Source organism: Fukomys damarensis, unplaced genomic scaffold (assembly GCF_012274545.1).
Source record: "Fukomys damarensis isolate Sample0158 unplaced genomic scaffold, DMR_v1.0_HiC HiC_scaffold_19, whole genome shotgun sequence".
Classification (NCBI taxonomy): Eukaryota; Metazoa; Chordata; class Mammalia; order Rodentia; family Bathyergidae; genus Fukomys; species Fukomys damarensis.
In genome coordinates this window covers 67,436,903-67,449,133 of record NW_022900931.1, presented here as the reverse complement: position 1 = coordinate 67,449,133, position 12,231 = coordinate 67,436,903, and the positions used below count along the sequence as shown (strand labels likewise).

The following is a 12,231-nucleotide window of genomic DNA, read 5'->3' as shown; positions in this document are numbered from 1 at the left end:
AACCCATGAGCGAGGAGGTAAAGTATGGAACCCAGGAAGCTGCGGTGAGGAGCCTGGGATAGAGATGTCTTGGGAAGTGTGGCTTGTGGAGCCAGAGACTGGGGCCTGGGGTGGAGCCCAGATGTGGAGGCCTGGGGGGCTGTATTTGTGCTGGATAGGGTCATTGTAGGCTAAACGTCAGATGTCAGGTGTCTGAGGAGACAGATTCCTGGATCCCAGCACTGTTCAGGGAGGCAAAAGAGCCTCATGGTTAAAAAAAAAAAAAAGTCTCCCAGACCTGGATTCAGCAGGGTGTAACAGTGTGGCCTTGTATATATTTATCAGAATCTCAAATTATTCATTCATTTAAAATTGGTCATGATAAGATTAGTAATAACAGTACTCCATAGGGTGCTTCTGAGGTTGTAGTTCAGCAGGGCTGCACACATGCCCTACACGTAGCTGTTTGGCTTTAGGCCTTGCCAGTTGCTGACCGTGTGACCTTGCCTTGAGCAGGGGCACAACTTTTCTGGGGCTGTTTCCTTACCTGTGAGCAATGAGACCTTTCGAAGGTTGACAGCAAGTTTTATTATATGTAATTTTGTGTTGGTGGTGGTTGGGGTAGTGGGGATCGAACCCTGAGAAGAGAAAACTCTTCGACTGAGCCACACTTCCGGTCCTTCTTGTTTTTTTAGACAGGGTCTCCCTGGTAGCTGGGGTACAGGTGCGCACCACCACGCCTGGCTCCTTACCTACATGTTTCCTCACACGTGGTCCCTCACACACTGTAAAGTCCACTTCAGCTGTCCTCAGCCCCACTCTGGTTAACCTTGCCCTAGGGTGCCTTTCATCTTGTCGTGTCAGACTGCATGCTGTGCTTTCTCTGTCATCTGCTCTCCCCCAGAATATGAGCCCTCCCTTCACTGGGCAAGAGTTTCTGCCTGGCTGGCTCAGGGTAGAGGTCCCAGTACCCAGAAGCCTGAATAAAAAAAGGTGCTCGGGAGATATTTTTTTGGTGGAAAGAACAGTGTTGGCTGTCATCGTCATCAGTGTTACTGTTAGTTTTGGTTTTTGGAGACTGGTCTTACTATGCAGTTCAGCCTGGCCTTGAACTCACCGTGTAGCCCAAGCTGGCCTCAGATTCTCAGTGACCCTCCTGCCTCAGCCTCCCAAGTGCTGGGATGCCAGGTATGGCTTACCAGGCTACAACTGTCATTTATGATTCCCTAATGATTTACCATTCCACACCTTTTCCATTCTCGTCCCCAGCGCCGGCAGTGGCTGCAGGAGGCCATGTCAGCTGCCTTCCGGGGCCAGCGGGAGGAGGTGGAGCAGATGAAGAGCTGCCTCCGAGTGCTATCTCAGCCCACGCCTGCCACAGCAGGGGAGACTGAACTGGCCACTGACCAGGAGGAGCGTGAGGGGGCCCTGGAGCTGCTGGCTGACCTGTGTGAGAACATGGACAATGCTGCAGGTATCCCCTTGTCCTGTCCCCTCTGCCCTTCTCTCGACACCTCCAGCCTGTCCCGTGTCACCATGACGAGCAAGGCCTTTGAACCCATGGTGACTGCTGTGGCCCACCCCTTCCCAGGAAGCCCTGGCTGGTATTTTCCCTCTAGGCCGCCAGGCCTCCCCTGCAGTGGTGGGGGCTCACAGGGCTGCAGTGTGGGGCTCACTCTCATGCAGCAGGGCCTGTGGGACCCCACCTCTACTGAAGAGTAGGGGACACTTCCATGGCGCAGAGTCTGGCTATGCGGCTCTGGCACTGTGAACATGGGCAGGTATCTAGAGCTTTAGGGGATCCTGTTTACCTCCTGTGTCCATGGGATGGTGAGGCTGAGATGTCAGGGCCACAGGGGTTTCCACTTGCACAGCTCCAGGGGCAGGGCAGATAAGTGGGCAGCACCCTGGTCAGGAGCATTATAAGCAGGCCTAGGGCACTGTCACGATGCCAGTGTCCCAGACTTGCTGGGCAGGGCATCCCAGCCCAGTCCACGGGGGCTTTTGTTTTTAGTTTTGCAATACTGGGAATTGAACCCAGGGCCTTTGCACTGAGCTCCATCCCCAGCCCTTTTTATTTTAAATTTTGAGACATGGTCTCGCTAAGTCACTTAGGTTGTCCAAGCTGGGCTTGAGCTAGTGATCCTCCTGCTTCAGCTTCCCAGAGTGTTGGGATGACAGGCATGTGCCAGCACACCTGGCTTATCCTTTTTTTCAATAAGGACACATTGCTTGTGAAGATGGGGTACAGGGACATTCTCTCATGTGTTTGCCCAGTTGTTTTTTATTTAGGTAAAATTCCCATAGCAGAATTATCCAGGGCCAGGGATTTAGCTCAGTGGTTCTACCGCCTGTTTTGCAAGCACAAGGTCCCGAGTTCAATCCCTAGTACCAAAAAAAAAAAAAAAAAAAAAAAAAAAACCAAAAAAAAACCCAAAAAAAAAACCCACCAAAAAACCCCAAAATAACAAAGAACCATTCCCAGTCGACAGTCCCATGGGATTTAGTTTATTAACCATGTAGCACACCTGTCGCTTCTTGTCTGTTTCAAGAACTTTGTCACCCGCAAGTGAGACCCGTGCCCAGCATACCCGCCTTTCCCACCTGCTTCCCACAGTCCCATTCTGAGGGTTGGGGAGTTAGGATGTTGGGGGCGGGGCAAAGCGCAGCCCTGACCCCTCCCCTTGCCCCCTCCCCCGCACATGCGCACACAGATTTCTGCCAGCTGTCCGGCATGCACCTGCTGGTGGGCCGCTACCTCGAGTCCGGCCCTGCTGGCCTGCGGTGGCGCACGGCACAACTCATCGGCACTTGCAGCCAGAACGTGGCGGCCATCCAGGAGCAGGTGCTGGGCCTCGGTGCCCTGCGCAAGCTGCTGCGGCTGCTGGACCGCGACACCTGTGACATTGTCCGCGTCAAGGCGCTCTTCGCCATCTCCTGTGAGTATCCCAGAACCGGGAGGGCTGGGCCAGGGCTGTCCTCCAGGAGCGTCCTGCTGCACCCATTCAACCCTCGAGTCCCTGTGCCACAGGACTGCGCTGGCAGCTGGGAGCAAGGTGGGGATGGCAGCAGTAGAGGCTGTTCTTGTCTCACCCCAGCATCTTGCCAGTTTTTCAAGATGGGGTCTCACTTTGAACTTAAGGCTGGCCTTGAACTCACTGTATAGCCTAAGGTGGCCTAGAACTCCTGGCGCTCCTTCTGCCTCAGCCTCCTGAGTGCTGGGATTACAGTTGTGCACCCCTGGCTTCCGGCCCTGTCCCCCTTGGGGCCTTTCAGAACAGCTGGAGATGCCCACATACCAGAGCCCTGGGCTGAGACCTGCCATGGCTCCACATGGGTGCTGCTTTTCCAGCAGGCAGTTTTCCTCATCAGTCTCTGGAAATGGAGGCTGGGACAGAGACCTGGCTGTGTGTGTGCAACCCCCAGATTGAAAGCCAGGGTCCCTGGGGTGCTTGTTTGGTCCTCACACACCTACTGAGGTTGAGATGATCACGTCCCCTCGCACAGGACAGAACAGGCCAGGGAGGCCCCGCATGGACACAGAGCAGTCCAAGCCCTTCTTGTGCTTGCTGCATATGAAACCCCTTAAACAGCTTTTTTTTTCCTCCGCTTTTGAGACACATTCTCACCATGCAGTGCTACTGTGTAGCCCAGGCTGGGCTTGAGTTAGCAGCAAACCTCCTGCCTCAGTCTTTCAAGTGCTGGGATTTGAAGCGGCTGCTTTGAGATAAAATTTACAAGTGCCAAACCTACCCTTTTTGAACTCGAAATTTAGAGTACTTTCTGGTCCATTCCCAGAGTTGTCTTGTCCCCACGTGAGACCCCAGACACAGGAAGCAGCCTCCTACTGCTGTCTGATGTGCTCACCCTGGATGTTGTGTGTAAACAGTCAGGCCCATGTGGCTTTCGGTCTGGATTTCTTTACAGAGCACAGGCTCATGCTTGGGTAACACGTGTCTGCACGTTTTTATGGCCCAGTGACTTGCAGCACATTTTGTTTTTCCACACTCCCCGCCAGGAGACATCTGGGTTCTTTCAGCACTCGATGTGTGTGGTCTGGGGGGGATGCTCAGATACTCTCGTTTCCCTGGCGTAGGCACCTGGGGGCTTCGGGGTCACATGGTGACCTCTGCACCAAGCCTGGTCCTGCGCCCACTCTCCAGTGGCCTGTCCTCATGGGGGGGGGCAGGAAGGAGTCAGAAGGGGCCCAAGGGAGGAGGGACAGGTGGGCAGCGCCACAGGGATGGTGAGGGATTGGGCCCTGGGGCAGCTGGAGCCAGAGCTGGGGGGAACCCGGCAGAGTGCTCTTCTGGGCAGCTCTCATTAAAAAGGAAAAGTAATTCAATACAGTGTAAGAGAGTCTGCAAGGTGGCCACGTTGCTCACAGTACAAGGGGTATGAAGAGTGCAGGGACAGTGTCCCTGAGCCCCTTTCTCAGAAGAGCTGCTGGGTTCCCTTTCTATTCCCAGGGTTTTAACAGATGTGGTGGCACCATGTGTGAGGGGTGCAGGGTGTGTGGAGGTGGTGTGGATCTGGTGCAGGTGTGTGATACACAGTGTGTACCGTGGCATGGTGTGCATGTGTGTGTGTGAGTGTGTCTCGTGTGCATGGCGTGGAGCGTGGGTGCTGTGGGTGTGGTGTATACTAGGTGTGCGTGTCTTGAGTGTGTGTGTGGTGCGAAGTGTGTTGCACAGCCCCTTCCCCCGTGCATGCCTGTACCTGACACAGACCTGTGGGCTGCTCTGCACCTGTGTCCCCCACCCAGCAGAGGTCGCATCTGGTCTCTCACTGTCCCTCTGGCTCAGGATTTGGGCGTGTCCTGTGGAGCCCCTGCCCTGTGGCTGTTGCGGAGCCTGCGGGAGTGAGCTGGGCTCTGCGCAGGCTGTGCCTTGGTGCTCCATGGGCCCTGTGGTTGTGCTGGGCATCTGCCTGGTTGTGTCCTCTCTGTGGTGCTGCAGGTGCCACGGACACTCACAGAGCGGTGGCTGCCCAAGCGGGAAGGGGCAGAGCCACCCTGGCATCTTCTCTTCCTGGGTGAGCTGTGGTGGCCCGGCTGCCCCCAGGGAGCTCCGTGTTGGGGGTGGGCATGGGCTGACCCTGTCCAAGCTGCTCTGTGGCTGCTCCCTGCCGGCCTGTGAGGCTGAGGACCCGCTGCGCTCCTGAGTGGTGCTTTGTGTCTGCAGAGATGTGGACAGGGAAGGATCCGAAGGGCTCTTGTGTGGAGTGGGGCAGGGCAGGCCCAGGGGAGGTTGCAGACACTGCAACTCCATCTGCCTGGCTCCAGGTGTCTAGCTTTTTAGGATTTTTAAAAAGAGACTTGTTTTAGAGCAGCAGTTTTATAGCAAAATTAAGTAGAAGTTACCCACCAGAATGATGTGTTTTTTTTTTATTGTGGTTGTTTTTGTTTGTTTTTCTGAGACAGGGCCTCCTTATGTAGTCCAGGCTGGCCTCGAACTTGTGATCTTCCTGCTTCAGCCTCCTGAGTGCTGCAGTTATAGGCATGCGCCAGCACGCTCAGCTTGTTTTATATTTTTAAGTCAAGGTCTTGCTACATAATCCTGGTTGACCTCAAACTTGCAATCCTCCTGCCTCTGCCTCCCAGGCTGGGACTGTAGCCGTCTGTTGAAGAGTTTGCATGGCCGCACGTGCAGCTCAGAGGAAGGCTCACGCCCTGTTGTGGTGTCTTGGACACGTGACATGTGTTGGCCACTGCAGTTGCATGCCCCATTACCTGAGCCCTTCTCTGTCTGCTGTCACTTTGTAATAGCACTTGGGGCTCCTCCTTGCTCGGTGTGGCTTCAGAGAGAGGGCTCACTTCTTCCATACTGAGCAAGCACAGCACATTGAAAGGGGAATTATGGCCTGTGGTGACAACTGTGACCGTGCCCTTTGCTTGAGGGGAAGGCAGTGGGGGGTGGAGGGCAGGAGATGCGCAGGGCTGATGGCGTTAACCTAGGAGGAGTCTTAGGGGAGTGAACAGTGGCTCTTTTTTTTTTCTGACAGGGTCTTGCTGTGTAGTCCAGGCTGGCCTCAAATTTACAGTAATCCTCCTGCCTCAGCCTCCCAGGTGCTGGGATGACAGGTGTGTGCACCATCCATGCCTGGTTTAATCCTTTTTTTTTTTTTTTAATCTTGAGACAGGGTCTGCCCAGGCTGGGCTCAAACTTGTGATCTTCCTGCCTCAGCTTCCCAGTGTGCTGGGATGACAGGTGTGTGCACCATCCATGCCTGGTTTAATCCTTTTTTTTTTTTTTTAATCTTGAGACAGGGTCTGCCCAGGCTGGGCTCAAACTTGTGATCTTCCTGCCTCAGCTTCCCAGTGTGCTGGGATGACAGGTGTGCACCACCACGCCTGGCTCTTTTATTTTTTTAAAGTAACATTTTAGTTTAAATTACTATATCTAGACTATTAAAATTTCAATACATAATTGATATGAAATATTAATGAAATGCCTTCCGTCTTTTAGTCATGCCAAATCTTCAAAACCTGGGCGTTAGTGTACACTTAAAGCAGATCTCAACTCAGACATAGGATTTTCAGTGGTTGGTGTGAAGCTGTGTTCAGTGGAAAATACCTCATCCACTCCAGGTTTAGATGAGTTCCACTGGAACAGCATACTTGTTGCATGTCAGGCCTAGGGTGCCAGTCTGTTCTGGTAGCACGGCCAAAGCCTTCTCAGAGGTCTTCTAGAGATAGCCTGTGTCCGGGGCCTCAATTTCCTCTTCTGTGAAATAGGTGGGAAGTAACAGTTAAGCCAAAGCTGTCTTATCTGTAAGTTCTCTAACTTCTGGGGTAGTTGGGAGGGTTAAAAGGTAATGTGCCCATCAGTGGATGAGTGGACAGACAAAAAGCAGAGTATCTGTACAGTGGAACACCATCGGCCATGAAAGCAGGCTTTCCAGCGTGGATAGACATTGAAAGTGCTGTGCTGAGTGAAACAAGCCACCTCATGCGTGAATCCACTTCCGTGAAGCGTCCAGGGTAGGCAGGCATAGACATGGGGGCTGGCGGGGACAGCTCATGCGTACCAGGGTGATGAAAATGTTCTGGGGTTGGTCGTGCAGTGGTGATGGTTGCCCAACCTCTGATGCACCGAAAACCGCTGAGTCTTGTGCTTGAATGGTGAGTTAGATGGGTTGTGGTCTGTACCTCCAGGAGGCTTCAGAGTTGCTGCCAACCTAGCACAGGCCCACAGAGAGCAGCGAAGATGGAGCTTGAGGTGGTGATGAGGATGTGATGTTGATCGTCACGATGGCGATATTGGATGGTGACAGTGATGGTGGTGATGGTGGACATGCTCGGGACATGGTCATGGTCGTGATGATGACGGTGATGGTGGCAGCAGTGCTGACCCTGACCTCCCGGCCCTCCCTTCCCCAGGCCTTGTGCGGGAGCAGGAGGCAGGGCTGCTGCAGTTCCTCAGTCTGGATGGCTTCTCGGTGCTGATGCGGGCCATGCAGCAGCAGGTGCAGAAGCTCAAGGTGAAGTCGGCGTTCCTGCTGCAGAACCTGCTGGTGGGCCACCCCGAGCACAAAGGTGGGGCGGCCTCTGTGAGGGGAGTGTGTGCCTGGTCGCGGGCAGGGGCGGTGCAGGGCAGGGGCTGCCCTCTGACCCACCGCCTCCCCAGGGACCCTGTGCTCCATGGGGATGGTCCAGCAGCTGGTGGCCCTCGTGCGGACTGAACACAGCCCTTTCCATGAGCACGTGCTCGGGGCCCTGTGCAGGTGTGTGGGGGCCTCACAGTGGGTGGTGGGGTACCTCGGGTACGGACCAACCTGTGGGTATGGGGAGGAGTTCAAGAATGCCGAGGTCACAGGGCCTCGGTTCTTCACCTGTACAGCTTGCGGGGCCACCCCAGGAGAAGGTCTACGGTCCACTCACCATTACGATCAGATTAGTATTTAGAAAAAGGCAGAGTGGCCAGGTGTGATGGCTCACACCTGTCCTCTCAGCACTTGGGAGGCTGAGGCAGGAGGATTGCCACAGATTCAAGGCCAGCCCGGGCTACATACATAGTGTGACCTTGTCTCCAAAAACAAAGGTGGAATGGATCAATGGAGCAGCAGGCTCTGAGTGTGGCCCTGTGTCTGGCGCCATGCCGCACACCTGTTATCAGTCTCATTGTGATTCCCGGGGCCAAGGGAGACAGCCGGGGGCCATTTTGCAGATAGGGAAACTGAAACCAGTATGGGGCAGTGACACTCGAGCTGCCGTGGAGCTGCGGGGTGGAGGGGAACCTGGCCTGGGTCTGTGGCGGGGTCCCTGAGGCTCTCCTGTCCCCGTCCCCTGCAGCCTGGTGACGGACTTCCCCCAGGGCGTGCGCGAGTGCCGGGAGCCAGAGCTGGGGCTGGAGGAGCTGCTGCGACACCGCTGCCAGCTGCTGCAGCAGCGCGAGGAGTACCAGGTACGCGGACGGGCTGGGCTCGGGCTGCATCTGCCTCTCTGCCTCACTGTGCGCTGGCCGGAGGAGCAGGGGAGATCTCATTCAATCTCATCGAACTGATAAGTAAATGGCGGTTCTTTAATTGATTAGATAATGCATGACAAGTGATAGATAAATAATGCATTGTCTAGTTAAATAGATAAGTGATAACTCATTAGATAGGTGAGTGACAAGTGATTGATCACAGTTACTTGTGTATTCATTGTTATTTAATCATTTCAGTGAAGCCGCGTGGTGGTGGCCCATGTCTGTCATCCCAGCACTCTGGGAGGCTGAGGCAGGAGGATTGCAAATTCATGCCCAGCCTTGGTAATTTATTGACTTTAGTGAGACTCTGTCTCAAACAATAAAAAGGGCTTGGGCTGGGGATGTAGCTAAGTGGTTCCACCACCTGACTCACAAGCACAAGGTCCCAAGTTCGATCCCTGGTACCAAAAATAAAAAGGGCTGAATATAAACATGTACTGCAAACATGTACTAATAAAAGTTAAAGTGGGGGGCGGGATGTAGCTCAATGGGAAAGCCCTGGGTCCATTAACCAGTATGACAAAGAAAAAAAAGTAACCACCTTTTTTGTTGGGTGCTATGGTATGTACCTGTAATCCCATCTACTCAGGAGGCTGAGGCAGGGCAGTCACAGATTTGAGCCCAGACTGTGCAACTTGAGATCTGTCTCAAAAAGAAAGGGCCAGGGCCGGGGATTTAGCACAGTGGCCCCTCGCCAGCCTCACAAGCACAGGTCCTGAGTTCAATCCGCGGTACCAGAAAAAAAAAAAGGGGGGCCAGGTACGCAGTGCAGTGGTCGGGTGCTGCCTCGCATGTGCAGGCCTGGGTTTAATCCGCAGTGCTGCAGTGGTCATCAGTCACCTTCTGCTCGTGTCACCTGTGTGTGTATCACTGCAGGATGCATTTGAAGAAGGGAATAGGGCTGAGTGACGTGAAAGGTGAAAGTTGGGGTTTTGGACTCTCCCGTTAGGACAGAGGCTGAGCCGGTCCACACTCCTCAGCCCGCAGCAGGCCCGGCGTCCCCGTCCCGTGTGACATCCTGGGTGTGCACCACCACACCAGGCTGGCCAGCTTTCCCTTATGAGCTATTCCTTCCTGGCCTTTGCCTATCCTGACATGTGAGCTCGCACCATCCTCCCGCCCCACCCTCCTGAATAGCTGACACTGCAGGTCCGTACCTCTATGCCTGGCTGCTTTTTCCTCCAACTTGATTTTGTTTTTGGAGTTTTCTGCCACGGAGCTATTTCTTCTGATTATGGGGTTTAACCTGCCAGTGCGTTCTCTCTTGTCTTCCTCAGGTACAAATCTGAGGAAGGGGCTCGGAACTGGGAGTAATGAGAGGACTTCCTGGGAGCCCAAAAGGGCCTAAGGTGGCTGCTGTGAGCACGCAGTGTGGGAGCCCCCAGGTCCCAGCTGAGCACTTCGGAGCTGGCAAGAAGGGAGTCGATCTGGGTCTCAGCATGGTTGGCGAGGCTGGTGGCTCTTGGATAGGCAGGTAGATGTATGCCAGCTGGTGAGTGTGCTGGAGGCAGCCCTGGCCTTCTCGTCAGGACCCCCTGCCTTATTCCAGGAGGAGCTGGAGTTCTGCGAGAAGCTCCTGCAGACCTGCTTCTCCAGCCCCACGGATGACAGCATGGATCGGTGAAACCAGGCGGCTTCTCGCCCTCTCTCGGTGGGAACCCCAGGCCTCCTGCCTCCCTCTCTTCCGCAATGCCCTCTCCCAAGGGATCACAGGGTCCTGTCGCGCCACCCATCTCTGGGCAGCCCCCTGGAGGGGACTCCGAGGATGGTGCTGGCTCCTGGAACCCACTCTTGTGCTGAGTCATGCCCCAGTCTGTGTCTGCACTGTTCTTCCAATAAAGGCGTTCTCTTCCTCCCCTTCACGGCCACTTTTGTCATCTCCTCCAGAGGGTGCCTTGGGGAGGGCAGACAGGCATAAATTTAAGGGGTTTGGGGAGCCACTGCAGGGACAATAAAAGTGTTCTCTTTATCATCCATGAAGCTGTTGTCTCTTTCATCTCCAGACTCTTGAAACTGTGGGGAGAATCTGTCCTTTTTTAAATTTTGGTACCAGGGATCAAACTCAGGACCTTGCACTTGCAAGGCAGGCACGGTGCCACTGAGCTAAATCCCTGGCCACATCTGTCCTTTTTGACTACACAGTGTCCCTAAATTCTCCCCAGTTTGATTGGCAGTTCTAAGGTAGAAGCCATTTTCTTTTCCCATCATCCCTTGTGGTGGGATGCCCATGTGACTTCAGGTCCACCAATAGAATCTGTGGGGAAGTCCAGCTGGGGCTGGTGATAGAGGAGGCCATAACCTGGGTGTGTTCTACGGCCAAAGTGGAAGCCCATGGATCTGACTTCTAGAGGGTTCTGGCAGAGGTTCTGGCTGGAATGTCCAAGTTGGGTGCCATCAGTGACACCACTGCTTTCCCAGAGCAGGCTTTTAGTTGGGTTTATGCCTTGTTCTGACTGCAGAGTGCCAAGTCCAACTCTAAAGCCCTCTGAGATCTGAGGGGGACTGCCCCATCCTTTTAATAGACTCTTTTTTTGAGATAGCCTTGAACTTCTGCTTTAGCCTTCCAAGTGCTGGGATTACAAATGTACCACCTGGCTCATTTCTTTTTGAGACCATCTGATTATGTAGTCCAGGCTGTCCTTGAACTCCAGGCAATCTTTTTGCCTCAGCCTCCTGAGGGCTGGGATTACAGGCATGTGCCACCACGCCAAGCTACATGTTCCTTCTAAAGGCAGTTTCGTCATTTGTAACTAGGAGTGCTGATGGATGCTGGGCCTGTCTTGTTTTAGTGGTACTGGGATTTGAACCTAGGGCCTTTGCAGTGAGCTACCTCCCCAGCCCTTTTTAATTTTTGAAACATGGTCTCACTAAGTCTTAAAGCTGCCCAGCATTGGCTGATCCTATCTTTTAAGAAAGGAAGCTGAACTCAGGGTGGTTAATCCTTGGCCAAGTGCAATCTCCAGGAAGCAGCCATGGGCTGGTCCCACAGTGGTGCTTCTGTCTCTGTGCCTGGGCTCTGCTGGGGCCAGGCTTACCCCTCTCCTGTGGGTTGGCATCTCCTGGACACCTGGCTTTTTTCAGTTGATCTCCCTGGGAATCAGAGGCAGCTACAGCATCAGAACTGGAGATAAATTGCCACTTTTATCACCACTAGTGCTAGCAAGAAAATGGTTTTAGCCTTGCTAAGCAGGAATAATCATTCACCCTGGAAAGGGTGGAGACTTCCAGAAGGAGAACTAAAGTTCCTTCACATGGAAACATGCACAGGATGGAAAAAGCATTCTCCCCGTGCACTTTTAAGAAGTCTCAGTTTTAATTAGCAGCAGCAGCATCTGAAAGATTTCTCAGGGTGGAGAGGAGGCCCAACTTTCAGTCCTTACAGCCTTTGCAGCTTTCCATGTCCTGCAGGGCTCTTCCTTCTCAGGTTCCATGATGGCTAGGTGCAACCACCCTCCCGCCCCTTAGCTCCTGAGCTGTTCGGGTGGTAAATGGGCGTACTGGTGGAGCACACCTGTCATCCTCGTAGTCTGGGAGGCTGAGGCAGGTGGGTCACAAGTTCCAGCCAGCCTGGGCAATTTAGGGATTTAGGGACATCCTGTCTCAGCGGCTCAGTGGGAAGGCCTTGGGCTCAATCCCCATTAACATCAAAACCAAAACAATACAAAAATCAATGTGTCACTGATGCCATCATATTGCGGGGGGGGGGCCACGGATAGGGGCCAGAGATTTGGCTCAGTGGTTCGGCTGCCTGACTCACAAGCACAAGGACCTGAGTTCGATC

General features: G+C 53.9%; 1 protein-coding gene across 1 annotated transcript; it reads left to right on the top strand.

Moving 5' to 3' along the window:
* Nucleotides 1–5: 5 nt before the first annotated feature.
* On the top strand, nucleotides 6–10,438 carry Hspbp1 (HSPA (Hsp70) binding protein 1). Its single transcript, XM_033766122.1, has 7 exons — nucleotides 6–17; nucleotides 1,249–1,453; nucleotides 2,694–2,918; nucleotides 7,361–7,516; nucleotides 7,608–7,704; nucleotides 8,273–8,384; nucleotides 10,000–10,438. Exons 1-7 carry the CDS (start codon nucleotides 6–8, stop codon nucleotides 10,072–10,074), a joined length of 882 nt encoding a protein of 293 aa, XP_033622013.1. The 3' UTR covers nucleotides 10,075–10,438.
* Nucleotides 10,439–12,231: the final 1,793 nt, after the last annotated feature.

Bases quoted from the DNA above. Each gene is read 5' to 3' on its own strand.
- Hspbp1 (XM_033766122.1), top strand. The intron at 1,454-2,693 runs GTATCCCCTTGT...ATGCGCACACAG, and splicing joins GAACATGGACAATGCTGCAG to ATTTCTGCCAGCTGTCCGGC. The intron at 2,919-7,360 runs GTGAGTATCCCA...TCCCTTCCCCAG, and splicing joins GGCGCTCTTCGCCATCTCCT to GCCTTGTGCGGGAGCAGGAG.